A 26,526-nucleotide genomic window follows, 5' to 3' on the forward strand; every position below is an offset into this window, starting at 1 on the left:
GTCCATCTCATTATTCGTTGTGAGGTCTTGCTTTGCACAACAATTGCTTCATATGTTGTAGCAATTTATGTTTGTACTTCAGAATAATTCATTGTATCTGAAGCAGAGAGCAGAGGGGTCAACAACCCCAAATTTAAAGTAATTGGTAGAAGGATTTGAAGGGAAATTTCTTCACGCAGAGGGTTGTGGGGGTCTGGAACTCACTGCCTGAAAAGCTGGTAGAGGCAGAAACCCTCACCACTTTTAAAAAGCACTTGGATGTGCACCTGAAGTGCCGTAACCTGCAGGGTTATGGACCGAGAGCTTGAATGTGGAATTAGACTGTATAGCCTCCTGATGGCCGGCATGGACACGATGGGCCGAAATGGCGGCCTCCCGTGCTGTAACCTATGATTCGATGAAGCACTTTGAAACTTTTCTGACAAACTTGATAAGGCTCTGTAAATTTGTGACCTTCAAGATTTCAAGGCCGCAGTGACCTATGGAAAGAGATGTTGAATTATCTATTGAAAAGGAGTACAGGTTGAACCTCTTATCCAGCACCTTTGGGACCTGGCCTGTGCCGAATAAGAGATTTTGCCAGACAACAGGAGGTTGGTGGCCCGAGGTCAGGTGGGAGGTCGGTGGCCTGAGGTCAATCGTGGAAGTCCAGTAAGCGCGGAGTGGGGGTGGGGGGGGGCGTGGGCAGGGGTAGACATTCCCAGTGATCAGGGCTGAGTGGGTGGGGCTGGGAGTGCAGCAGCGATGAAGGCTTCAGAATTGGATTTCACATTTTTAATGTCTGGTCCCATGCTGGATGATGTGGCTGCATTCTGCACATGCGCCCTCTGGCTGCGGGAATGCTGCCGGACAAGGGAGGTTACTGGATAAAAGAACCCCGGATAAGAGAGGTTCAACCTGTAATTCAACATTTGGATACCTTCGAAATTTAAAATTGTTGACTGCAGCTGCTGGATTTCTGCCGTTAGGCCTGTTTGCCCACAAAATATCCCAGCGTCCTAGCTACGTAGAAAATATTGGCTAGCAGTTTCTAATTTGCCTCTATTTCATAATCTTTAAGTGTTTCTCACAAAATTGTACTTGATTTCAGATCCCCAGGTTCTTCCAGCTGTGCTCGGACAATGTCTGGGGCATTCGGAAAGCATGTGCGGAGTGCTTCATGGCAGTTTCCTGTTCAGTTTCACCTGAGGTCCGCAGGGTCAAACTCTCCCCACTCTTCATTAATCTCATCAGTGACCCTTCTAGATGGGTAAGGACCACAGCGGGAAAACCACTATGGTTTTAGAGAGGGGTGCCAGAAAAGAGATTTTGACAGGTGTAGTTTGCTGCAGCTCTCTAGTACGAGTGAGCCTTTGTGTTCTGACATAATGTAAATTGCATGATTGCATTATAACCTGCATAACCACCTGCTATAGCCATATCATGCACCCAGCTCGAAGGAGATCAATGGGCCGCCTTTGGTGACAATTTGGAAGATGATCCTCATCCTGTATGTGTTTATTCCTTGACTTTAAACCTGAAGAGCCCTGGGAGGGCTTTGCGTGGGCACGGTGAACTTGGTCATAGATTGGTTAAGTGAGTCTGCAAAATAATTTTTGCACTGCCCATTTCGGTCCTGCAGCAAAACTGATTGATTTAGCTGGGTTTGCGGTTCTGAGATTTGCGAACATTTGACGCGTAACATACGCATGTAATTGTAAACTTCAGCTTCTAAATCTGAAGACTGCACTAACAAAATGATATCCGTTTACTGAAACTTTGTTGACCCTGCCAGGTCCGCCAAGCTGCGTTCCAGTCTCTAGGTCCATTTATCTCCACTTTTGCCAACCCATCTAGTGCTGGCCTGTATATCAAGGAGGATGGTACACTGAGCATTAGACAGCTGGACAATAGCTGTGCAGATGTCAGGTATGCATGCAGATCAGACAGTACTTAAACTGTGGCGTTAGGTGGGTAGATCGCTCATGCTTGCTTGCTGCTTGTGCAGAAAGCTGATCTCGGAATAATCATATTTCCCATTCAGAAGAGAACTAAGGACAAATCAACTTTGCTCCAACAGAAACATTTTTGATTAAGCTTTGCTTTTCCTCGGCTAGATGTAATCACCCTTTTTATACAATAGTAACTCCCCTTTCCCCACCCTATTCTCTTCCTTCAGTGTAGATATAAAGTTCGTGTACAATACTCCAACACAATCAAAAGGTGCTGTTTGAAAAGACAAATGTTGTCTTAGAAGACATTGTAATTTGTACCACTGATCTCTCCATTCTCTTCCCCCACCCCCCTGCCCCCCACGCTTTCCTACTGCAAGGGCTCAGCCCCCAAGGTGCATGAGAATGGCTTGCGTTCTTTGCTTGTGGTGAAGCTCCTGCTGCTCCCTCAAAGCATTGTGGTCGATTCATCTTTGTCATGTGGGAGATAGCAGGTTCTATTTTGCTAAGGTGCAACATAGTGGATCCCTAATTGTATTATACCTGTGTTGCCAGTATCTTTTTTTGTTGAACAAACTGGATCTTCCACACTGTACATTCTTGTGCCTACTATTTATACAGCTTATATTAAAGTAGCACCTTTTCAAAGTCACGCATCTCACAGCAGAATGTTACTGAAAGCTGTCAGCGGCTCACTGACTGAGTATTCCGTTCTACTTCTGGAAGAGGTAGAGTCCTCTCCTAGTATAACCCGGTTCCATGTCCGATCCTGGCAAAGACACCAAATTCTGTCGCTGTCAATCTGGCCTGAACCGACTTGTGATTTTTCTGCAAAATTTCAGTCTGGAGATTGTTCCTTCATATATTGGGCAGCCATTCCAACATCTCCTGAGCCATTTGCACTTCTTCTGTGGCTGAAGTGCAGCTTTTTGAATGCTTTGTTTAGCATCCGCTCTGATCCGATATGAGCGATGCTGATATGAAGAATGTGACCAGCCACATGTTTCCAGTCTGGCCCAGTTAACCCAATATATTGATTAATCATAAAGTAAATGAGTTAACTTTAGGGTGAATGCACCAGTATATACCGCAGGGGACAGCTGTGCACCCTTGGTTCTTAAATAACAAACTGGACAGGAGCCTGGCAAAGGAGCAATGCAGGAGTCATGCTATCACCATAACAGGCGCAGACCATCACTGCAGATGCTACATGGTACAACTCTGGTTACTTGTAAAGATATGGAGTGAGGGGTTGAGAAAAGGAAGGAACGAGAGGCAGGGAGATGGGAGGGTGAGGGATTGGAGAAAGTCAGGGAGGAAGAGTGAATGTGAGAGACAGGAGAAAGTTAATTCCAAATTTCAAGTAAATAAAAGTTGAAAATGAATGTTAAAAGTCACATTGACGGAATGTACTTGTAGTTACAATGACAGTACAGCTAGTCGGCATGTATTGGTATACTGCATTTAAAAGGAGTAGATATTTGCTGTATAATTTATTTTTCTGATCTTTTGGAAAATTGCCCATTCTCCTTCAGCTGAACAAGAATGAATGCTTTTTAAAAATGTAATGTGGTTATTTTGTAACTGGAAATACTGGTTTCAATGAATCTACAAAATTAATTCCACTGTTCCTGGTAAACTGGATGATGAAATGTTAATGCTCATATGGTCTCAAAGTGGATAATAATTTCACTATGACTGTGATGCAGATTTTTAATAATTGCACAAAATTCTCACCGCATCTCCTATTCTACTCCTGGGATCTCAAAACTCATCTGCACTTTTATATTCTTTAACAATCTTCAAGGTTTTAAACCTCTAGCTTGATGTAATTCCTGATTTATCTTGTCATCTCTTTGTATTGTCCTGCCCCTTTTTCCCTTTACCTGGGATTCTTAATTTTAAAATTATCACTGAAATAAGCTCTTGCTGCAGTATCTCAGGATTAAATCCCTGTGCCATTGAAGTGCTGGCTCCCTACTGGAAGGGGAATATGCGCAGACGAGTCGCCCTGGACGTACATAGTAACGTCTTGGGCAAGCCAGACTGAGACTCCTAGATGAGGAATAGTTGATTATGAAAAAAACCTGAATCACACTAGGAACAAAAGAAAAACTGGAAAATGTGAAACAATCAAGAAAGGCAGAAAGTGTAGAGCAGGTCTTTCAGCATCCGAAAAGGGACGAGACCGATTCATGTTTTGGGAGGAACCCTTCGGAACTCTGCCAGAGGCTCCCAGCCCAGACGTCACTGTCTCTCTTTCAGGTGGTGACTTGATGTGCAAATGGGCCGGGAGCATTTTCTGTTTCTGTTTAACTGTCTGATCACTCAATAATTCAGCCATAGGTAACAGGTAAAGTTCCTCTCAAACTCTTTAAAATACTTAACCAAATCACACGAAGATCATAAAGATGGTCCCAAAGTCTTTTTTGTTGTGTGTGAATCAAAGGCATGTTAGATTAGGATGTACGCTCAATGTTTAGGGTAATACATCCATTGTATGAATAAATGTCTATATTTTTCTCAGAGATATTAACACTGGTGATCGCGTTATCAGCACACTGTTAAGTGTGAAACATTTGTGTCGTGCAGTGTAGAAGCAAAAATAATCTGGTCTATTCTAACCAGCTTTATCCTTCCTTGGATCCTATGCTTGCTGTTTGATAGGGACAAGAATTTCTGGAAATTTTGTATTTCTAAGTAAGATTAGAGCCGAGGCTTTCAGACCGGGGTCCTTGTGGTTATCAGATTTTGGCCCATCAGTATATGTTGACCTGCCAATGTGTTACTTTTCTTGCTGTATACTGATTCTTAAAAATGCTTCCTGCTGCTATAGCACTTTTTCTTTGGCCAGCTGACGCTGTTTCCGAATTTAGGACAAAATCTCCCAGTAATGTTTTGATGTTTGTTTGTATGAGATCGGCGGAAATGTGTCATGATTTGCAAGGGGCCTTCCACACACAGAAAACAGATGTGTTAGGTGAGGGTGTGACTGGCTTGACTTGGTAGATGCAGCGAGGATGTTTCCACTCGTTGGGGAAATCTAGAACTAGGGGGGATAGTTTCAGAATAAGGGGTCGTCCATTTAAAATGGAAATGAGGAGGAATTTCTGTTCTGAGGGTCGTGAATCTTTGGAATTCTATACCCGAGAGAGCTGTGGAGGCTGGGTCATTGAATATATGGGGATAGACAATAAAAGAGTCGAGGGTTATGGGGCGCGGGCGGGGAAGTGGAGTTTGGGTCAAGATCGGATCAGCCATGATCTTATTGAATGGCGGAGCAGACTCGAGAGGCCAAATGGCCGACTCCTCCTATTTCTTGTATTCTTATGGCTGCCTCTCTGCTAGATAATATGGCTCGTTGAGGCACATAAATGAGGACTAATTTCCATTTTAAAAAAAACCCTAAATCTCACTGTCTAGGAGTAAAAAGAATTCTTCAGTCCCTAAATCGCCAATATTCTCCTCAGTGCAGCTCTTTCTGTTAAAATATGTCGTCACCAGAGTATGCTACTGCTCGCTTAAAAACAAGAGGTTTGATTTGCTTTAACTTTTGATCTAGCTCCATGTCTTTTTTTCATGTATGGAGTTTACTGCTTCTCGAGACTGTACATTGAACATGATCCATCTGTGTCAGCAAATATACCAGTCGCCATGAGTCTAAGGATGAGCAGTGCTGCCTGAGGTGCTAATTATACCACGTCTCTGCAATGTCATAAAGTTTACTTTTGGTTTTCTAACTATCTCTGTAAAAAGGCTTTGTACCAGAGGGTAGAAATTGAGAGCTGTATAATCTGCAGCCACGAATCAAATAAGCCAGATTGTTTATGTTTTTTGTTAAAGTGCTTTCATTCGTTTGTGTGTACGACATGTCCTTTCATTTCAGTGCTTCCTCTGGAGATTCGTCTGAAATTCAGAACCACGGCACTTTACAGAATCCCACTTCATTAAGGAAAGTGGAATCAAGCTGCGGGGAAAGCTTGCCTCAGCAGGACGAGACATCTGAAACCAACGGGAACTCTCAGCTAAACTCGAACTGTGGCAGCCATGAGGGTCAGATGAAGAAATTGCCGTCTGATCCTTCAAATAGTACTGTCCCTGCTTCTGTATCAAGTGACCAGGCGGCTATGGACCATGAAGCAGCTAAAAGCAAATGCGCCTCTACAAATGATTGTTCAGAGGTTGCAATCACTAAAGAAACTGAGAGGATTTGCGCCACTTCCCCTCCAGTAAATGTGGAGCACTTTGGAGACATGTTTAACTCGTTTGTTTATTGGCGACCGCCTCTGCCTGACATCAATTTTGACTTGGAGTTACTACAGTCGGCGGTGAAGGAGGACCGGCGAGATCAGAGGGTCAGCTCCAGCTCGGGGTCATTGTCCGAAGGCTTCACAACGAGCAGCGAACTGGAGAAGGTGCTGGAAAGCTTGCAGGCTCACCTGGATGACCCTGATGTCCAAGGTATGGTTGTCATAACGGCTCCAGTAGCTTGTTCACCAGGTAGCACGTCAGAGACAAGGTTAGCAGCTTTCATTAAAACTATGAGGCCACCTTCTCACTAGTGTGACAAGTGTGGTTTTTAAAATTTGTTCTGGGATGCGGGCATCACTGGCAAGGCCAGCATTTATTGCCCATCCCTATTTTAATACTGCCATCAGTTTGCAATGTTTCCTTTTAACATAGTAGCTCTATTTTTAAAATGAGTAAAAGAACATGTTGACTGTGGTTTCACAAACCATTTTATGCTTGTATTCATCTAAAAGTCTGCTCTAGTTCAAAACCGGCTGTGTGATGAAGGTTGAGACATACCTTCGTGCTATTTTCAGTCAATATTTTTAAGTTATTTTGGGCTGATTTGTGAACGAGCCACAAATTGCAAAAGCTAGGGTAATTTATCCCCTTGAAATCCCTTGAAATCCCTGAAAATCCATTCCGGCATTAAAGGTAAATGATTCTGTCCGGCCATGATTTTGAGAATGCTGCCGCTTGCACATTTCGCTCACGTGGCACTTACATGAACATAGACGACACAATCAGTACTGCGATGGGGAGAGGAAACGCGCGCATGGCTTCCCAATCAGAAATGCACTTTCATACAAGACACACTACCGTTGCATAGTTACCAGTGTTCTCCAGAATAAAGAACACTCTGCAAAGTGTTGCCTGTACTTTGAGCAGTGCTGTTGTACTGCACCATTCGTTTGTGCACTATTGTCTAATCTCTTCCTTCGTCCCCATCTTCCTCTTTTAATAATGCCATCAGTCTTAATTTTTCCTTGTGGTTTCTATGGTGGTGTTCCTGCATCTGTATTTAAAGTAATCTGTACCTACTTTGATACTTCTAATTGCTGCTCTGCTCCAGATATATTTTCATTCCCAACAACCCTCTTTCCCCACCTCCTCGCCCCCCCCCCCCCCCCCCCCCAAACGCCTGACTCCAAATTTATCTTGTATATGTTTTAGAAACATAGAAAATAGGTGTAGGAGTAGGCCATTCAGTCCTTCGAGTCTGCACCACCATTCAATAAGATCATGTCTGATCATGCAACATCAGTACCCCATTCCTGCTTTCTCGCCATACCCCTTGATCCCTTTAGCCGTAAGGGCCACATCTAACTCCCTTTTGAATATATCAAATGAATTGGCCTCAACAACTTTCTGTGGTAGAGAATTCCACAGGTTCACAATTCTGAGTGAAGAAGTTTCTCCTCATCTCGGTCCTAAATGGCTTACCCCTTACACTTATACTGTGACCCCTGGTTCTGGACTTCCCCAACATTGGGAAAATTCTTCCTGCATCTAACCTGTCCAATCCCATCAGAATTTTATATGTTTCTATGAGATCCCCCCTCATTCTTCTAAATTCCAGTGAATATAAGCCTAGTCAATCCAGTCTCTCCTCATGTGTTAGTCCTGCCATCCCGGGAATCAGTCTGGTGAACCTTCACTGCACTCCCTCAATAACAAGAATGTCCTTCCTCAGATTAGGAGACCAAAACTGCACATACTTTCCCTTCCTTACCTATAGCCGCTGACTTGCTGTGTGGTCACTGTTGATCTCAGTCCTTTGTCCAAGTGGCCTGTCTAAAACAGTGTAGGTTTGTTAGGTTATATGGGCGAGTCCTTCACCAGTGATCCTGCTCATTACTTGATCGTCTCAAGCATAATTTAAATGAAGAAAAATTGCAAAGTGCTGCAGTATAGAGAGACTTGGGGGTCCTTGTGCATGAAACACAAAGTTAGTATGCTACAGCAAGTGGAAGGCAAATGGAATGTTGGTCTTTATTGCAAGGGGGATAGAGTATAAAAGCAGAGAAGTCCTGATACAACTGTACAGGATATTGATGAGCCACACCTGGAGTACTGCGTAAAGTTTTGGTCTCCGTATTTAAGGAAGGATATACTTGCATTGGAGGCTGTTCAGAGAAGGTTTACTAGGTTGGTTCCGGAGATGAAGGGGTTGACTTATGAAGATAGGTTGAGTAGGTTGGGCCTACTCATTGGAGTTCAGAAGAATGAGAGGTGATCTTATTGAAACATGATAATGAGGGGGCTCGACAAGGTGGATGCAGAGAGGATATTTCCATTCATAGGGGAAACTAAAACTAGGGGACATCGTCTTAGAATAAGGGGCCGCCCATTTAAAACTGAGATGAGGAGGAATTCCTTCTCTGCCCCAGAGAGCTGTGGAGGCTGGGTCCTTGAACATATTTAAGGTGAAGAAAGACAGATTTTGAGCGATAAGGGAATAAAGGGTTATGGGGAGTGGGCAGGGAAGTGGAGCTGAGTCCATGATCAGATCAGCCATGATCTTATTAATGGCAGAGCAGGCTTAAGGGGCCAAATGGCCTACTCCTGCTCCTATTTCTTATGTTATTAGCATGCCCTTTCCAGTGGGTTGGAGGGGAAGCAGATGGGGGGGGGGGGGGGTGCGGTGGGGCGGTGGTCACTGAATTGCAATCAGGGGATGGAGCCCTCCCTGTCTGTTTTTCCCCACTCCCCACTGTAGTCCTTCTCATCCTCCAACTGAGCTCGGTACAGACAAGAAACTGCATGTACTTTCACGCTGAATTTCAAATGGCCACGCAAGCATTAAATTCAAATGTGTTTCCTGCAAGTTGTGCTGGAGCTGTGTTGCTCGTCATGGGTTACCAGCTGTTAGGTGCCTTGCTGCGCTTGAAGTGGAGATTTGGTAGCCCGTCTGGTGCTTTTCACCTTCAGTACTGTTGTAGTGAGGAATAAACATTTAGATATTCTGCACACTGACAGAAATGGCTTCTTTTATTTTCATTCATTCAGTCTGTCTTTCTCTGTCCAATAGATAAATCCCATACAGAATTGGTTCATGTTATGTTGATTTGAACACAAGAACAGATTATATGGCCATTATCACATTGCTGTTTGTGGGAGCCACGTTGCTGTCGAGTTTCCCACATTACAACAGTGACTACACTCAAAGCATTTCATTGGTTGTTAAGCGCTTTGAGACGTCCAGTGGTTGTGAAAGGCACATAAATTCAAGTCGTTCTTTTCTTTAACTATAACTTTTGCCCTATTAGTACATCTAATTGATATACTAATTGAAGTTTAGCAACTCCTTACATTTTTCCAACAAGTTTCTCAAGTGGCTTCCTCTAGCAATATTGGATGAACACTGGTTGGGGATCAATTAAACCAAAATGCTAAATAAACATTTGAAGCACTGTAATTATTGTAAAAAGTTGCAGGGAAATCCATGTAATTCTTTCAAATTTGGTCCTTATTTTGTAATTACATTCACAGGACTCCATACTTTAGACTCTCTCTGTTTCCACAGCCCATTTCAGCTGTGGCTCAGTGGGTAGCACGCTTGCCTCTGAGTCAGAAGGTTGTGGGTTCAAGTCCCATTCCAGAGATTTGGGCACAAAAATCTAGGTTGACACTCCAGGGCAGCCTCGGTTCAACATCGAATAAGACATTGAACCGAGGCCCCATCTGCTCTCTCAGGTGGACGTAAAAAATCCCATGGCACTATTTCGAAGAAGAGCAGGGAAGTTTCTCCTGGCTAATGTTTATCCCTCAATCGACCTCACTTTTTTTTTAAAAAGATTATCTGGTCATTATTAATTTGCTGTTTGTGGGAGCTTGTTGTGTGCAAGTTGACTGCTGCATTTCCTACATTACAACACTGGCTACACTCCAAAAGTACTTCATTGGCTGTAAAGCGCTTTGAGACATCCTGAGGTCATGAGAGGCACTATAGAAATGCAAGTCTTTCTCTGGTAACCGTTGTGACGCTTCCTTGTGTTTCTAGTTTGGTGCTTGCTGTTTTCTTGATGACATTAGTCTCTTGTGGTCGGGCTCCCAACTTGGAAGTTTATCTGGAGAGATGAGGACTGAAGGAACAATCCATGGGCTCAAACCGTTTCTAGTTAAACCCATGTCCGGAGGTCCCATATAAAGCCATAAGTTGGTGCTGGTACCTTTGCCATGCTAGGATGCCAACCAAAACCTGGCCATAGGTGACGCAACTGTAATCCTGTTTTACATAGCTGTTTGGAACGTGTCATTGTGCATAACAGATTTCAATTCCAGCCAGATTCTGACTCGGGAGAGCAGCTGATGGGACGAAGCTCAGTGTGGGAGAGTACATGACTCGCTACACCTCCTGTAACCAGGCCAACAGCAGAGGCTTTGGGCTCTGTGTACCTCAATAGGTGACCATTAGTATCGCACTTCCCAGGACTGGTAAACACTCACTGCCACACTCAAGGGTATCATTTGGGATTGGACGCATCTACTTTAACGGGATAATTTCTGCATTGTCCACTCCATAACTCCATTTTAAATCTATGGATGGTGTTTAGGCATATTTTTTCTGCCCTGAGGAAAACAAGACAGGAGTAGGCCATTCAGTCCCTCAAGCCTGTTAACGCCGTTTAATTAGATCATCGCTGATCTGTATCTTAACTCCATTTACCCAAATTGGGTTAATAGCCTCACCCTACAAAAATCTATCAATCTCATTTTAAAAACATTTTCATTTGACCCAACCCCTAGCCTCATAATAGCAACCGCACTTCAAATAATTAGTTGGCCCAGAATTTGTGGTCAGTGGCGAAGCAAAGGCGTTCGAAAAAAGGTGCCCACAGCGATCTTTGCCTTTTTTGATATGTAATTGCCTTCAGTGCAGTATAGTGAGGATTCCCTAGTACGATCTGCTGTGACATCAACAAGCTGTCTAAGCAGTCAATCGCATTGCAGAATTCTCACAAACAAGGAATCAGGAAAGGAGAACCTGCTTTTATCCTGACTTTTAAAAAAAATGTTAAAGCTTGGGGCTCTCACGTGGGGATAAGATAGAACCTGAACTATCATAATGGAACAATTTGAGACTTCACAAAATAATAACGTTTTTCAGGGCTATCATCATCATAGGCAGCCCCTCGGAGTCGAGGAAGAGTTGCTTTCACTCTACAAATGAGTCCTTAGGTGGCTGTACAGTCTAATACAATAACCACAGTCTCTGTCACCGGTGCAGCAGATAGTCGTTGAGGGAAGGGGTGGGTGGGGCTGGTTTGCCGTGCTCTCTTTCCGCTGCCTGCGCTTGATTTCTGCATGCTCTCGGCGACAAGGCTCGAGGTACTCAGCGCCCTCCTGGACGCGCTTCTTCCATTTAGGGCAGTCTTTGGCCAACGTCTCCCAGGTGTCAGTGGGGATGTTGCATTTTGAGAGTGTCCTTGTAACGTTTCCGCTATACACCTTTGGCTTGTTTGCCATGAAGGAGTTCCGAGTAGAGCACTTGCTTTGTGAGTCTCGTGTCTGGCATGCGAACTATGTGAGCTGATCAAGTGTGGTCAGTGCTTCGATGCTGGAGATGTTGGCCTGGTCGAGGACACCAATGTTGGTGCGTCTGTCCTCCCAGGGGATTTGTAGGATCTTGCAGAGACATCATTGGTGGTATTTCTCCAGCGACTTGAGGTATCTACTGTACATGGTTCATGTTTCTGAGCCATACAGGAGGGCGGGTATCACTACAGCCCTGTAGACCATGAGCTTGGTGGCAATTTTGAGGGCCTGGTCATCAAACACACTTGTCCTCAGGCAGTCGAAGGCTGCAGTGACGCACTGGAGGTGGTGTTGGATCTTGTCGTCAATGTCTGCTCTTGTTGATGGGAGGCTCCCGAGATATGGGAAATGGTCCACGTTGTCCAGGGCCGTGCCGTGGATCTTGATGACTGGGGGACAGTGCTGTGCGGTAAGGAGAGGCTGGTGGAGGACCTTTGTCTTGCCGATATTTAGCGTGAGGCCCATGCTTTCGTACGCCTCAGTAAATACATAGACTATGTCCTGGAGTTCAGCCTCTGTGCGCAGACGCAAGTGTCATCCGCGTACTGTAGCTTGCCGACAGAGGTTGGGGTGGTCTTGGACCTGGCCTGGAGACAGCAGAGGTTGAACAGGTTCCCACTGGTTCTGTAGTTTAGTTCCACTCCAGCGGGGAGCTTGTCAACTGTGAGGTAGAGCATGGCGGCGAGGAAGATTGAGAAGATGGTTGGAGCGATGATGCAGCCCTGTTTGATCCCGGTCCGGATGTGGATTGGGTCTGTGACGTTTGTTTAGCAATCACACACGCCATTCACCCCCAGTTACACCTGATCCAACAAGGCCCAACATTTAATGGGCTTTTAACAGCAATATTACTGCGGAAAAACCCAAGTTTTCATCAGTTTCACTGATTGCTGGTTGAGGCGGAGGGAGCACAGCGCAGCCAGTGTCGGAGCAGCGAATGGCTGACCGCAACTTAAGGATTTCCGCATTTAGATGCGCTGCATCCTGAAGTTGCGGTCAGTTTCCATGGGGTAATAATGGTGAACGCTGTTAGTTTGCCATTGTTACCCATCGCAAATTCTGGCCCTGTATTTTTGTTTTGATTCGCTCATGGGATGTGGGCGTCGTTGGCAAGGCCGGCATTTATTCCCCATCCCTAATTGCCCTTGAGAAGGTGGTGCTAAGCCGACTTCTTGAACCGCTGCAGTCCGTGTGGTGAAGGTGCTCCCACAGTGCAGTTAGGTAGGGAGTTCCGGGATTTTGACGCAGTAACGATGAAGGAATGGTGTGTGACTTGGATGCGAACGTGAAGGCGATGGTGTTCCTATGCACCTGCTGCTCTTGTCCTTCTAGGTGGTAGAGACCGTGGGTTTGAGAGGTGCTGCCAAAGAAGTCTTGGCAAGTTGCTGCAGTGCATCTTGTACATGGTACACACTGCAGCCACGGTGCGCCAGTCATGAAGGGAGTGAATGTTTAAAGTGGTGGATGGGGTGCCAATCAAACGGGCTGCACTCATCCAAGCAAGTGGAGAGTATTCCATCACACTCCTGACTTGTGCCTTGTAGATGGTGGAAAGGCTTTGGTGAGAGACTCGCTGCAGAATACCCAGCCTCTGACCTGCTCTTGTTGCCACAGTATTTATGTGGCTCGTCCAGTTAAGCTACTGGTCAATAGTGATCCCCCCCTCCCCCTCCCGCAAGGATGTTGCTGGTGGGGAATTTGGTGATGGTAATGCCATTGAATTTCAAGCGGCGGTGGTTAGATTCTCACTTGTTGAAGATAGTCATTGCTTGGCATTTATGTGGCCTGAAAGTTACTTGCCACTTATCAGCCCAAGCCTGAATATTGTCCAGGTCTTGCTGCATGTGGGCCTGAACTGCTCCATTATCTGAGGAGTTGTGAATGGCACTGACCTTCTGATGGAGGGAACGTCATTGATGAAGCAGCTGAAGATGGTTGGGCCTAGGACACTGCCCCGAGGAACTCATGCATTGATGTCCTGGGGCTGTGATGATTGGCCTCCAACCACCACAACTATATTCCTTTGTGCTAGGTATGACTCCAGCCAGTGGAGAGTTTTCCCCCTGATTCCCATTGACTTCAGTTTTACTAGGGCTCCTTGATGCCACACTCTGTCAAATGCTGCCGTGATGTCAAGGGTAGTCACCCTCACCTCACCTCTGGAATTCAGCTCTTTTGTCCATGTTTGGACCAAGGCTGTAATGAGGTCTGGAGCAGAGTGGTTCTGGCGGAACCCAAACTGGGCATCGGTGAGCAGGTTATTGGTGAGTAAGTGCTGCTTGATGGCACTCTTGACGACACCCTCCATCACTTTGCTGATGATTGAGATGGGGTGGTAATTGGCAGGATTGGATTTGTCCTGCTTTTTGTGGACAGGACATACCTGGGCAGTTTTCCACATTGTCGGATAGCTGTCAGTGCAACTGTAATGGCACAACTTAGCTAGACATGCAGCTAATTCTGGAGCACAAGTCTTCAGCTCAACAGCCAGGATGTTGTCGGGAGCCCATCGCCGTTGCTGTATCCAGTCTGCTCAGCCGTTTCTTGATATCATGGAGTGAATCGAATTGGCTGGAGACTGGTTTCTGTGATGGTGAGGTCTCAGGAGGAGGCTGGATCGGATCAGCCACTCGGCAATTGTGGCTGAAGATGGTTGCAAATGTTTCGGCCTTGTGTTTTGCAATCATGTGCTGGGCTCCGCCATCATTGAGGATGGGGATATTCATGGAGCCGCCTCCTCCAGTTAGTTGTTTATTGGTCTACCACCATTCACGACTGGATGTGGCAGGACTACAGAGCTTTCATCTGACCCGTTGATTGTGGGATCGCTTAGCCTTGCCTACAGCATGCTGCTTCCACTGTTTAGCATGCATGTAGTCCTGTGTTGCTGCTTCCCCAGGTTGGCACTTCATTTGTAGGTATGCCTGGTGCTGCTCCTGACATGCTCTTCTGCATGTCTCATTGAACCAGATTGGTCCCCTAGCTTGATGGGACTGGTAGTGAGGGATATGCCAAGCCATCAGTTTACAGATTGTGATGGAATATAATTCTGCTGCTGTTGATGGCCAGCAGCGCATCATGGATGTCCAGTTTTGAGCTGTTAGATCTGTTCTGAATCTATCCCATTTAGCACGGTGGTAGTGCCACATAACACAATAAAGGGTGTCCTCAGTGTGAAGACGGAACTTCGTCTCCACATTGACAGTGCGGTGGTCACTGCTACCAATGCTGTCATGGACAGATGCATCTGTGACCGGTAGATTGGCGAGGACGAGGTCAAATAGGTTTTTCCCTTCATATTGGTTCTCTTACCACCAGTTTAGCAGTTATATATTTCAGGGCTCAGTCAGTAGTGTGCTATTGAGCCACTCTTGATAGACGTTGAAGTCCACCACCGAGAGTGCATTATATGATCTTGCTACTCACATGATGGAGTAATGATTCATCAGCTGAGGGAGGGCGGTAGGTGGTAATCAACAGGAGGTTTCCTTGCCCATGTTTGACCTGAAGCCTTGGGACCTCAAAAGTAGTAATCTCAGGATTGCTACCAGTGCCACGTGCTACTCCGGAATCGCAGGATAGCTCAGACGAATACGTGGCTTGAGGAGTGGTGCAGAAGGGAAGGATTCAAATTCCTGGGACATTGGAACCAGCTCTGGGGGAGGTGGGACCAGTACAAACCGGACGGTCTGCACCTGAGCAGGACCGGAACCAATGTCCTGGGTGAGTGTTTGCTATTGCTGTTGGGGAGGAGTTAAACTAATATGGCTGGGGGATGGAAACCTATGCAGGGAGACAGAGGGAAGTAGAATGGGGACAGAAGCAAAAGATAGAAAGAAGAAAAGTAAAAGTGGAGGGCAGCGAAACCGAAGGCAAAAAGAAAAAAGGACCACATTTCATCAAAATTCTAAAGGGGCAAAGTGTGTTAGAAAGACAAGCCTGAAGGCTCTGTGCCTCAATGCGAGGAGTATTCATAATAAGGTGGACGGATTAACTGCGCAGATAGCAGTTAATGGGTATGATGTAATTGGCATCACGGAGACATGGCTCCAGGGTGACCAAGGCTGGGACCTCGACATCCAGGTGTATTCAACATTTAGGAAGGATAGACAGAAAGAAAAAGGAGGTGGGGTGGCATTGCTGGTTAAAGAGGAAATTAATGCAATAGTAAGAAAGGACATTAGCTTGAATGATGTGGAATCAGTATGGTTGGAGCTACGGAATACCAAAGGGCAGAAAACGCTAGTGGGAGTTGTGTACAGACCACCAAACCGTAGTAGTGAGGTTGGGGACAGCATCAAACAAGAAATTAGGGATGCATGCAATAAAGGTACAGCAGTTATCATGGGTGACTTTAATCCACATATTGATTGGGCTAACCAAACTGGTAGCAATGCGGTGGAGGAGGATTTCCTGGAGTGTATTAGGGATGGTTTTCTAGACCAATATGTCGAGGAACCAACTAGGGAGCTGGCCATCCTAGACTGGGTGATGTGCAATGAGAAAGGACTAATTAGCAACGTTGTTGTGCGAGGCCCCTTGGGGAAGAGTGACCATAACATGGTGGAATTCTTTATTAAGATGGAGAGTGACACAGTTAATTCAGAAACTAGGGTCCTGAACTTAAGGAAAGGTAACTTCGATGGTTTGAGGCGTGAATTGGCTAGAATAGACTGGCAAATAAAGGGTTGATGGTGAAAGATCACATGGATGAACTTCAGCAATTGTACATCCCTGTCTGGAGTAAAAATAAAACGGGGAAGGTGGCTCAACCGTGGCTAACAAGGGAAATTAAGGATAGTGTTAAAACCAAGGAAGAGGCATATAAATTGGCCAGAAAAAGCAGCAAACCTGAGGACTGGGAGAAATTTAGAATTCAGCAGAGGAGGACGAAGGGTTTAATTAAGAGGGGGAAATAGAGTACGAGAAGAAGCTTGCCGGCAACATAAAAACTGACTGCAAAAGCTTCTATAGATATGTGAAGAGAAAAAGATTAGTGAAAACAAACATGGGTCCCTTGCAGTCGGATTCAGGTGAATTTATAATGTGGAACAAAGAAATGGTAGACCAATTGAACAAATACTTTGGTTCTGTCTTCACAAAGGAAGACACAAATAACCTTCCGGTAGTACTAGGGGACCGAGGGCTAGTGAGAAGGAGGAACTGAAGGATATCCTTATTAGGTGGGAAATTGTGTTAGGGAAATTGATGGGATTGAAGGCCGATAAATCCCTGGGGCCTGATAGTCTGCATCCCAGAGTACTTAAGGAAGTGGACCTAGAAATAGTGGATGCATTGGTGATCATTTTCCAACAGTCTATCAACTCTGGATCAGTTCCTATGGACTGGAGGGTAGCTAATGTAACACCACTTTTTAAAAAGGGAGGGAGAGAGAAAGAGGTTAATTATAGACCAGTTAGTCTGACATCAATAGTGGGGAAAATGTTGGAATCAATTATTAAGGATGAAATAGCAGCGCATTTGGAAAGCAGTGACAGGATCGGTCCAAGTCAGCATGGATTTATGAAAGGGAAATCATGCTTGACAAATCTTCTAGAATTTTTTGAGGATGTAACTAGTAGGGTGGACAAGGGAGAACCAGTGGATGTGGTGTATTTGAACTTTCAAAAGGCTTTTGACAAGGTCCCACACGAGATTGGTGTGCAAAATCAAAGCACATGGTATTGGGGGTAATATACTGACGTGGATAGAGAACTGGTTGGCAGACAGAAAGCAGAGAGTCGGGATAAATGGGTCCTTTTCAGAATGGCAGGCCGTGACTTGTGGAGTGCCGCAGGGCTCAGTGCTGGGACCCCAGCTCTTTACAATATACATCAATGATTTAGATGAAGGAATTGAGTGTACTATCTCCAAGTTTGCAGATGACACTAAACTGGGTGGTGGTGTGAGCTGTGAGGGGGACGCTAAGAGGCTGCAGGGTGACTTGGACAGGTTAGGTGAGTGGGCAAATGCATGGCAGATGCAGTATAATGTGGATAAATGTGAAGTTACCCACTTTGGGGGCAAAAACGCAAAGACAGAATATTATCTGAATGGCGGCAGATTAGGAAAAGGGGAGGTGCAACGAGACCTGGGTGTCATGGTTCATCATTCGTTGAAAGTTGGCATACAGGTACAGCAGGCGGTGAAGAAGGCAAATGGTATGTTGGCCTTCATAGCTAAGGGATTTGAGTATAGGAGCAGGGAAGTCTTACTGCAGTTGTACAGGGCCTTGGTGAGGCCTCACCTGGAATATTGTGTTCAGTTTTGGTCTCCTAACTTGAGGAAGGACGTTCTTGCTATTGAGGGAGTGCAGCGAAGGTTCACCAGACTGATTCCAGGGATGGCAGGACTAACATATGAGGAGAGACTGGATCAACTGGGCCTTTATACATTGTAGTTTAGAAGGATGAGGGGGGATCTCATAGAAACAAATAAGATTCTGACGGGACGGGATAGGTTAGATGCGGGTAGAATGTTCCCAATGTTGGGGAAGTCCAGAACCAGGGGACATAGTCTTAGGATAAGGGGTAGGCCATCTAGGACTGAGATGAGGAGAAACTTCTTTACTCAAAGAGTTGTTAACCTGTGGAATTCCCTGCCGCAGAGAGTTGTTGTTGCCAGTTCATTTGATATATTCAAGAGGGAGTTAGATATGGCCCTTATGGCTAAGGGGTATGGAGAGAAAGCAGGAAATGATCAGCCATGATCTTATTGAATGGTGGTGCAGGCTCGAAGGGCCAAATGGCCTACTCCTGCTTTCTATGTTTCTATAAGTTCATGGGGTCTGCAGTCAATGTTGAGGACCCCCAAGGCCACTCCCTCTCAACTGTATAACACTGCCGGTGGGACAGGACATACCCAGGGATGGTGATGTATCCTGGGACATTGGCTGAAAGGTATAACAATGTCAGGCTGTTGCTTGATTAACCTGTAGGACAGCTCTCCCAATTGTGGCACAAGTCCCCAAATGTTGGTGAGGAGGACTTCACAGGGTTTGACTAAGGTGGATGTGCCTTTGTCGTGTCCATAGCCAAGGTTGATGCCAGGTGGTCTGTCTGTTTTTTTCTTATTGTTTCTCTATGTCTGGGCATCTAGGCCAGACCGGGTAAGGATGGCAGATTTCCTTCCCTAAAAGGCATTTGTGAACCAAATGGATTTTTACAACAAACCGATCGTTTCATGGTCACCATTACTGATGCTAGCCAGATTTATTTAATTAACAATGTAAATTCGCCAGCTGCCGTGGTGGGATTTGAACTCTCATCTCTGGATTATTAGTCCAGGCCTCTGGGTTACTAGTCCAGTAACATTACCACGATGCTATCGTTCCAGACAGAAGTGTAATGTGCTTTGGCATATTTCACACAGCCTGACTTTATCATCAGTCCTGTGAAATCGATGTGCAGCAAGGGATTCCCCCCCAACCCCGACTATTTGTTCCATATATATGTTCTATATAGATTCAGGGTTTCTCTGTGGATGATATTAAAAGACCTGTCGACAACAGATGAAGTAGGTACAGTATTCCTTGTATTTATTCATTTGATATTCTACACAGTTTAGCATCTTGTTCTCAAATTTTATTCTTACATGATTTTTTACACAGAATTTACAGCACCTACTGGCCAAGGTCTATTCCAGTGTTGCTACTCCACACTACCCTCCTACTTTATTTACTTCATCTTGCCCTATCAGCATATCCTTCTATTCCTTTCTTCCTCGTGTACTTATCTAGCTTCCGCTTAAATGTTCTTCTCACACTTGCGCTACTGTCTACTCTCCATAACGATATTTTAATCTGGCAGTGAGACCAAGCTGTCCTACACAGCACAGACTGCTCCGTCGCGAGCGAGGAAGCTTTGTGAGAAGGTTTGATGAAGTTCGCAGCAGATTGACTCTAATGGGAGGTGTTCGGTTTCCTCTTACAGCACAGGTACAAGTGATTACTGCTGCACTTCGAGCTGCCCGACTGGATTCTGCACCCGAAGAAGAACCATCGTCGGACGCTGAAAATAACGAAGTCGCCCAGGCAGAGCCTTCACCGCTCAGCCCAGAGCTTCCTGAGCCTACGCGCTCCACGTGCATCAATAGTGATGTGTCGCTGGGCTTGGACCCAGCGGCTGAAATTTCAGGGACAACAACGGAGCACCCCTTGATTGAATGTCATTCGGTTCAAAAAAATGAGCAGAATATGGTAAGTTAACTATCTTTCCGACTTCGGTGTCGCGCATATATACACAAGCGCAATCCAGGGATTCTGGTTCTACAATCTTGGAGCTTTCCCAGGACCAATGTGACGACGTCTGCTGTTTTATTGACTATCTTCTGGTATTGGATAGTGTCCCACACATTGCATAAGCTGTCATTTGGTTTTAACTTGCCCATTCTGTGGAGAGACTGATGTTGCATTTATATGATTGCACTCGAACCGGTCCCATTGGAAGTCTCTTCCCTTGTGCCAAATTTGCAAGACACACAGATAGTCCACATGTGCCGTGGCTCCAAAGTGCAATTAACAGCATTGTATATGCATGAGAGCCATACATCAACAGTTAGTGCATTTTTAAGCTTGTCAGTCTGACTAGGACCTTCCCTGATGTCTGTGGATGATCGGTGTAGGCTTTCAGTGCTGACTGAGGTCAGCCTGCCCACAGCCAACTCTGAAATGGCAGACCCAAGCTTGATGCTACACGTTGGTTACCAACTCTCCAGGATTGGCCTGGAGTCTCCAGGAATTAAAGCAAATCATGAGGAAAATCACAGAAGCATTCATTTAAAAAAAAACTTTTTTTCATTTTTGTTCCAACATTTTTGTTTTAGTTATAAACATATCGGAGGTTGTGCGGATGGAAAAGGATGTTTGACTGGGCAGGGCAGTTGCAGGCAGGGGGATCATGTGATAAAATCTCCAGGATTACATCCAACCAGAATTGGCAACCTTATGCTGCATAGACACTGCTGTTTTATATTTTATACTCGGCGAAACCCACTCCCAGGAAGGGTCTTGGTACCTCTGACAGCACTGTCATCAAGATGGTGGCCTTTGACAACAAAGTTGCTATTGGAGGAAACCCTGTGAAATAATGGTGGAGTGAGGCGCCCAATGTCATTGCAAAGCTGAGCATGTAGCAGTATCGGGTATTTGGATGATGAGAAAGTTCCATCATAGAATCCCACACTGTAGTGGTACAGAGGAACTGCATGTAATACCTAAGGTATTAATACTAGCTACTGTCTCTCTAAAATAGCCAATGGGGAAAGGGCTCAGCTGGGATGGACCTTTTGTGAACCCTCCACTCAATTGGAGTGGCTGGTCTCAGCAAGACACAAACTGAAGGCATTGCCATCCCAGTCCTGTCCGTCTGATGGCACCGCTTGTTCATGCCTCTCATCCTCTGGGCACCGGATAGGGTTGACCGCAATTGCCCCCTTTCCACTCCAGTCACTTCCCCACTTGCCACCCAAACCGTCAGCCAGGCACAGAAGCAATTAACATATCTAGCACAGAGTAATGAACTTTGCAGCTTTGACTTCATTCTCTACCTTGGTCTGTATTAAACAAAATGTGGGAACCTCTTGGGATATAAAATGACTGCATAAAGGCAGGAGTTATGCATAGTTTCTCCAACTATCAAACCCCTTTCAAATATTGAATCCCATTGGTGTATGTGTCAATGGGTCTTTAAAACCAAGTTACTGGGCACAGTCCGAAGCCGCAGGGCAGAAGTATCTGAACGAGTAGCCCTCTTGATCCTGACACCAGGTTTAATGTTCTCTCTCAGCATGTGGTTTTTAGAGGGCTTTATGCAGATTGTTCTCCTCGGGTGGCGGTGATTAAGGCAGTAAAAAGGTGGGAGTTGTGCATTTTCAGGAGGTCCTCGCCATGAATGAATTACCTTTGTTTTAGTCCCCTGTTTGCTGCAACTGTTAGTTAAGAGGGAGCAGTATCTGACCCCGGTACGTGCTTGTATTTCACACGCATATTATGCATTCTTCTACTTTCAGAGTCTGGATAGTCAGCCATGTTGTGATGCTGGGACATTAGAGCTGGAACGTGACGACAGTTTGCTTTTTGGTGAAGATCAATTGAAAGTACAGGTTGGTATTTGAGAGATGCTGTTCTCTGCTCATGTGCTAAGGAAGGCCGCTGATGCATTGCTAAAGATTCCAGAATTTGTATATTGAATGTGGAATCCCTCCCCCAATGTCAGTCAGCGACCCTGGTGATACAAAGGGAAATAAAGGTGCAAGACTTGTCCAATTACACAGAAGGAAACCCTTTGGTCCATATTGGAGCAGAAAATAAGCGTAGTCCTATTTTTCTCTCTCTCTCCTGCCCCTCAACACATGATTGAAGGAGAAACTATGAAGATAAATGGTTGCTCACTGAATTCAGACTCTGCATGCTATTGGGTAACTACCCCTGTGTGATGACTTTCATTTAACACTTAGACTGGGGGTTTACTTTCACTTTTTTGTTGCTTCCTGTCTGGAAATAAATTGGGCGATGACAGCAGATCTCTTCGTGCAGCAACCGGTACTTTTTGCATCTCTATTGTACTCTCTTATTCCCACCCCAACCCTCCCCTTTCACCATACAACAACTTGCATATATATAGACCCTGTAACGTAGTAGACTGTTCCAAGGGGGTTCACAGGAGCAGAATCAAACAAAAACTGACACCGAACCAAGGGAGGTGGAGGTAATTCCAAAGCTTAGGACTAGACAGCTGAAGGCACAGCTACCAATGGTGGGATGAATGGAGTGCGAGATGCATAAGAGGCCAGAGTTGGAGGAACGTCGAGTTCTCTGAGGAAAATATTTATTTTAAAGAAGCACTGTTTTTACTGAGATTATTTGACTCTATTTGCAATGGAGGATGGGTGGCAGCCCGCAGACATCCAGAAGCTGCTTATTGGAACTTTTATGCAAAGCCACCTGATTTGGATATGATAATTCTGTCTTGGGAAATTGCAGGTACACAGACCGTTATTACCTGCCCGCTGGGTCACCTAACCAGCTGTAGTATGTTCCCACGGCTGTTTGTGAGGTGGAAGCTGTCAGTTTAGAGCCAGAGTCTAAGGAACCCTGAACACATGACTGTGTCAGTGCAGGGCAATATGCCTCATAACATGCAGTGACATAACTAAATGAAACATAACCTCAAAAACATTTCTGCAGTGTAGATCACGTTGTTACGAGCCTACATCGCTCGTTGCCCTCCATCAGACTGGCTGTCCAAGGGCTAAATGAGAGAAACAGGCTGTGCTTCTTTAGTATGATCTGAGTGTATTTTCTCCAGCGACGTGAGATTGCAGCACTTGAGTGATGGTTTCAGTCAGTCAAATATTAGCTCCGTTGGTAACGTTCTTGCCTCTGAGGCAGAAGCTTGCGTCCTAAGGTGCAAGGTCCTTGGGCACAAACTCTAGGGTGACACTCCTGTGCAGCAATGAATGAGTGTTGCATTTGTCAGAGATGCCATCCTTCCGATGAGCCATGACACTGATGTTCTCACTGCCTGTTTCAGTGGTTCAGGTGGATGTTAATGATCCCCTGATACGGTTTAAGGAAGAACGGGTCAATAATCCTTCCTCAACCAATATCACCAGAAACAAATGAGCTATTTTTACATTGCACTGCAGTTTATGGGATATTGCTGTATGCAAATCGCCTGCCATGTTTGTCGACATAAGTTACTTCAGTTCAAAGTAATTTGTTGTGTGTGAAGTGCTTTAAACTGTTCCTGTGAGGTGTGATAAATGCAAGTCCTTTCACTACTGTCCGTGTAAAAGCTCAGTGTCTTTTCAGCTCAGATTCCTAGGATTTACAGTGCTCTGAAAGCCTTTCAACCAGCCAGTTCTAAGTTACAGGATTGGGATCCACACTCAGCCCCCTGGCCTAAGTTACCAAGGAAGAAAATGCTACCAAAGTCATCGTGGAAGAACATTAAAAAAAAATAGGAGCAGGAGTTGGCCATTTGGCCCCTTGAGCCTGCTCTGCCATTCAGTGAGATCATGGCTGATCTGATCTTGGCCTCGACTCCAGTTCCCCGCCCACTCCACATAACCTTTGACATCCTTATCATTCAAAAATCTGTCTATCTCCACCTTAAATATATTCAATGACCGAGCCTCCACAGCTCTCTGGGGTAGAGAATTCCAAAGATTCACGACCCTCAGAGAAGAAATTCCTCCTCATCTCCATTTTAAACGGGTGACCCCTTATTCTGAAACGATGCCTCCTATGAATGGAATCTACACTTGCCCACATATTGACGGTGCCTCCAGTTTAAACCACACTCATTTTATCCTTTCTCTTGCTTTTGTAAGTGCAATCACCAGGCAGTTTACAGGGGTGTTTGGGTTTTTGTTAATTTGTAACGTCTACTTTTTCCCCTTTTCAGGATGTTATACCACAGCCGTTGCTGGACCAGTACCTGTCGATGACAGATCCTTCCCGAGCTCAAACTGTTGACACTGAAATTACAAAGCATTGTGCTTATAGTCTTCCAGGTGTGGCTCTCACCCTTGGCAGGCAGAACTGGCATTGTTTAAAGAATACCTATGAGACACTAGCATCTGATGTACAGGTGAGTATTTATGAACCAGTTGCCTTCGGCTAGCATTAATGGTGTGCGATATAAGAACTGACGAATAATGTTTTTCTTATTGTCGTGTTACTCTGATCCAGTGTGGAAGTCATGGGGCCGGTGGACATTGTCCCAATTTGATTCATTCAAAAACAACCCGGGTGAAGGGCCAAGACCCATAGTGCAGGGCATAGCCAAAGTTGAAAAGAGTAGGAGAGAAGACAGTAATCAACTAGTACTTGGGTACTGCCAAGGTTTGATTTATAAAGGAGCGTACGACATTTACATTTTGTATGTTTGTTTCTTCACATATGCAGCGCTCTATAGAAGCTTTATTCTAGCTTCTGAAGCTCAGTGTGCAACGATCATTGCATGCTCTACAAAGACTATGCCAATCTTTCTTTCACTCCACCTACAGAGTTCCCAGAGCCAGTATGACACTGCAAGTTGCTTCTTGACCATCACATTGCATCTCTTTATTTTCCTCCTCTCCAACTTCACCAAAATAACTGAGTGATTGGGTTCATGGGAGATGAACTTTGTTACCCAGTAAACTTTGCAGCAAACCAGAGATTCCCTCACCACAAATCTGATGTAGTATTTAATGAGTTGAGCTTCTCTGCTACAGCTATGTGCAGTAGATATTCTGGTCCTAGGACAGAGCCTGATGGCCTTGGTTTCTCATTATTCCTGACTGCATATTTCAGTTCTCCAAATAGGCTGGAAAGCTAAGTGAGCGATTCTAACCCAAAAGATTGCCGGTTTCGGTCGGGTGGTAGGTTAAAGTGTTAAAAATCTGGATTCCGACCCCAACCCGCCTCCAATCCACCCACTTTGGGTTTTACCGAAAACTGGATGTGGGCCAGGCAGCCAACCCACTCCCAGGAGGTGGGTTGGCATTTTAAACATGATAATGAGAGAGCTTTGCACTTTAAACTGTGGCCAACTGCGGTCCCGGCAGCTGCAACAGGGCAAGGGTTGCCTCTGGGGGCGCTCCTGCTCCTCCTGGCCCTCCAAGCTCCCCCGCTGTGAGACCAACCCCCCCGTCCCCCGCCGTCCCCCTCCCCAGGAGCAGGGCTGGAACCTGCCTGGGGCTGCGGCCCCTTCTCTAGCTTTGCCTACCGGACTGGAAGCCAAGCCTGTCAATCGGGCTGACTTGTGGGCGGGGTACCTGCCAGTGACATCACACGCACGCTGTGGACATCCGGTTTCCTGTGTGCTATCCGACCCTCCCCTGCTCCAAGGTGGTTCACAAGTTAAAATCGCAGCCCTAGGTGTCTGAGATGCGGTTTAACAAAAAGGGTCCTTTGGAGATTTATGGGAGAAAAGGCAGCAGAATATGGTCTAGAACAATCGGGCAAACTTGCTGGGTCATGCTGTTTTAAATCGAGATCAGGTCCTTCACAGCTTCAGTTTCACACCTTTTGTGGCTGAATCATGCCACTGCCATTCTTCTCTACTTGTTCCAGCTGCCCTTTTGACCTCAAAGACAGAGCAGGCAAAACACTTGGATGTGCAGATGCAGATTTTATGTGGCTGCTAGGTTTGTTGCTGATTTTGGGAAGATAATGGCATGGTCCAGGAATGAGCCCTTGCAAATAACAAAGTGGGGCAGGATTAACTGCTCTAACTGTAAGTCTTTTATATAGCACCTTTCACGACCTAGTGACATCTCAAAGCGTTTTACAGCCAATGAAGTACTTTTTGAAGTTACTGTTGTAATGTGGGAAACACGACAGCCAATTTGTGTACAGCAAGCTCCCACAAACAGCAATATGATAATGATGGGAATGGTAATACTATTTCTGTATAAAAGGCTATGAGCACTACAGAAATTTCTGAGTGGTTTGTTTTGTGACGCGTGTTTAATGTTTTGACAGTGGAAGGTACGGCGGACACTAGCTTTCTCTATACACGAGTTGGCCGTGATCCTCGGTGATCAACTAACTGCAGCTGATCTGGTTCCTATCTTCAACGGATTCCTAAAGGATCTGGATGAAGTGCGAATTGGAGTCCTAAAGCATCTGTATGACTTCTTGAAGGTAAACTTCATTAGAGGAACCTATTGGGCAACTTACAGCTTTTGTTGTTGGATTATTCCCAGAACTATACATTCTTAAATGTAAATGAGGTAAATGTAAGTGAAGTAAAACTAGAAGTGCACAATTGTCAAT

At 45.4% G+C, this 26,526-nt stretch overlaps 1 protein-coding gene across 2 annotated transcripts in view; it reads left to right on the plus strand.

The window, feature by feature from the left end:
- Window positions 1-26,526, plus strand: part of ppp4r1l (protein phosphatase 4, regulatory subunit 1-like) — a 74,596-nt gene that overhangs the window by 29,524 nt on the left and 18,546 nt on the right. For both annotated transcript variants that reach the window (XM_070895929.1, XM_070895930.1), the window contains 7 exons: window positions 1,091-1,249; window positions 1,775-1,908; window positions 5,818-6,392; window positions 19,691-19,956; window positions 21,768-21,860; window positions 24,167-24,352; window positions 26,233-26,394. In XM_070895929.1, the coding sequence (XP_070752030.1) occupies window positions 1,091-1,249; window positions 1,775-1,908; window positions 5,818-6,392; window positions 19,691-19,956; window positions 21,768-21,860; window positions 24,167-24,352; window positions 26,233-26,394 (1,575 nt within the window). The remainder of the gene's footprint in view (window positions 1-1,090; window positions 1,250-1,774; window positions 1,909-5,817; window positions 6,393-19,690; window positions 19,957-21,767; window positions 21,861-24,166; window positions 24,353-26,232; window positions 26,395-26,526) is intronic.

This window comes from Pristiophorus japonicus, chromosome 12 (genome assembly GCF_044704955.1).
Source record: "Pristiophorus japonicus isolate sPriJap1 chromosome 12, sPriJap1.hap1, whole genome shotgun sequence".
In the NCBI taxonomy this organism is placed as follows: Eukaryota; Metazoa; Chordata; class Chondrichthyes; family Pristiophoridae; genus Pristiophorus; species Pristiophorus japonicus.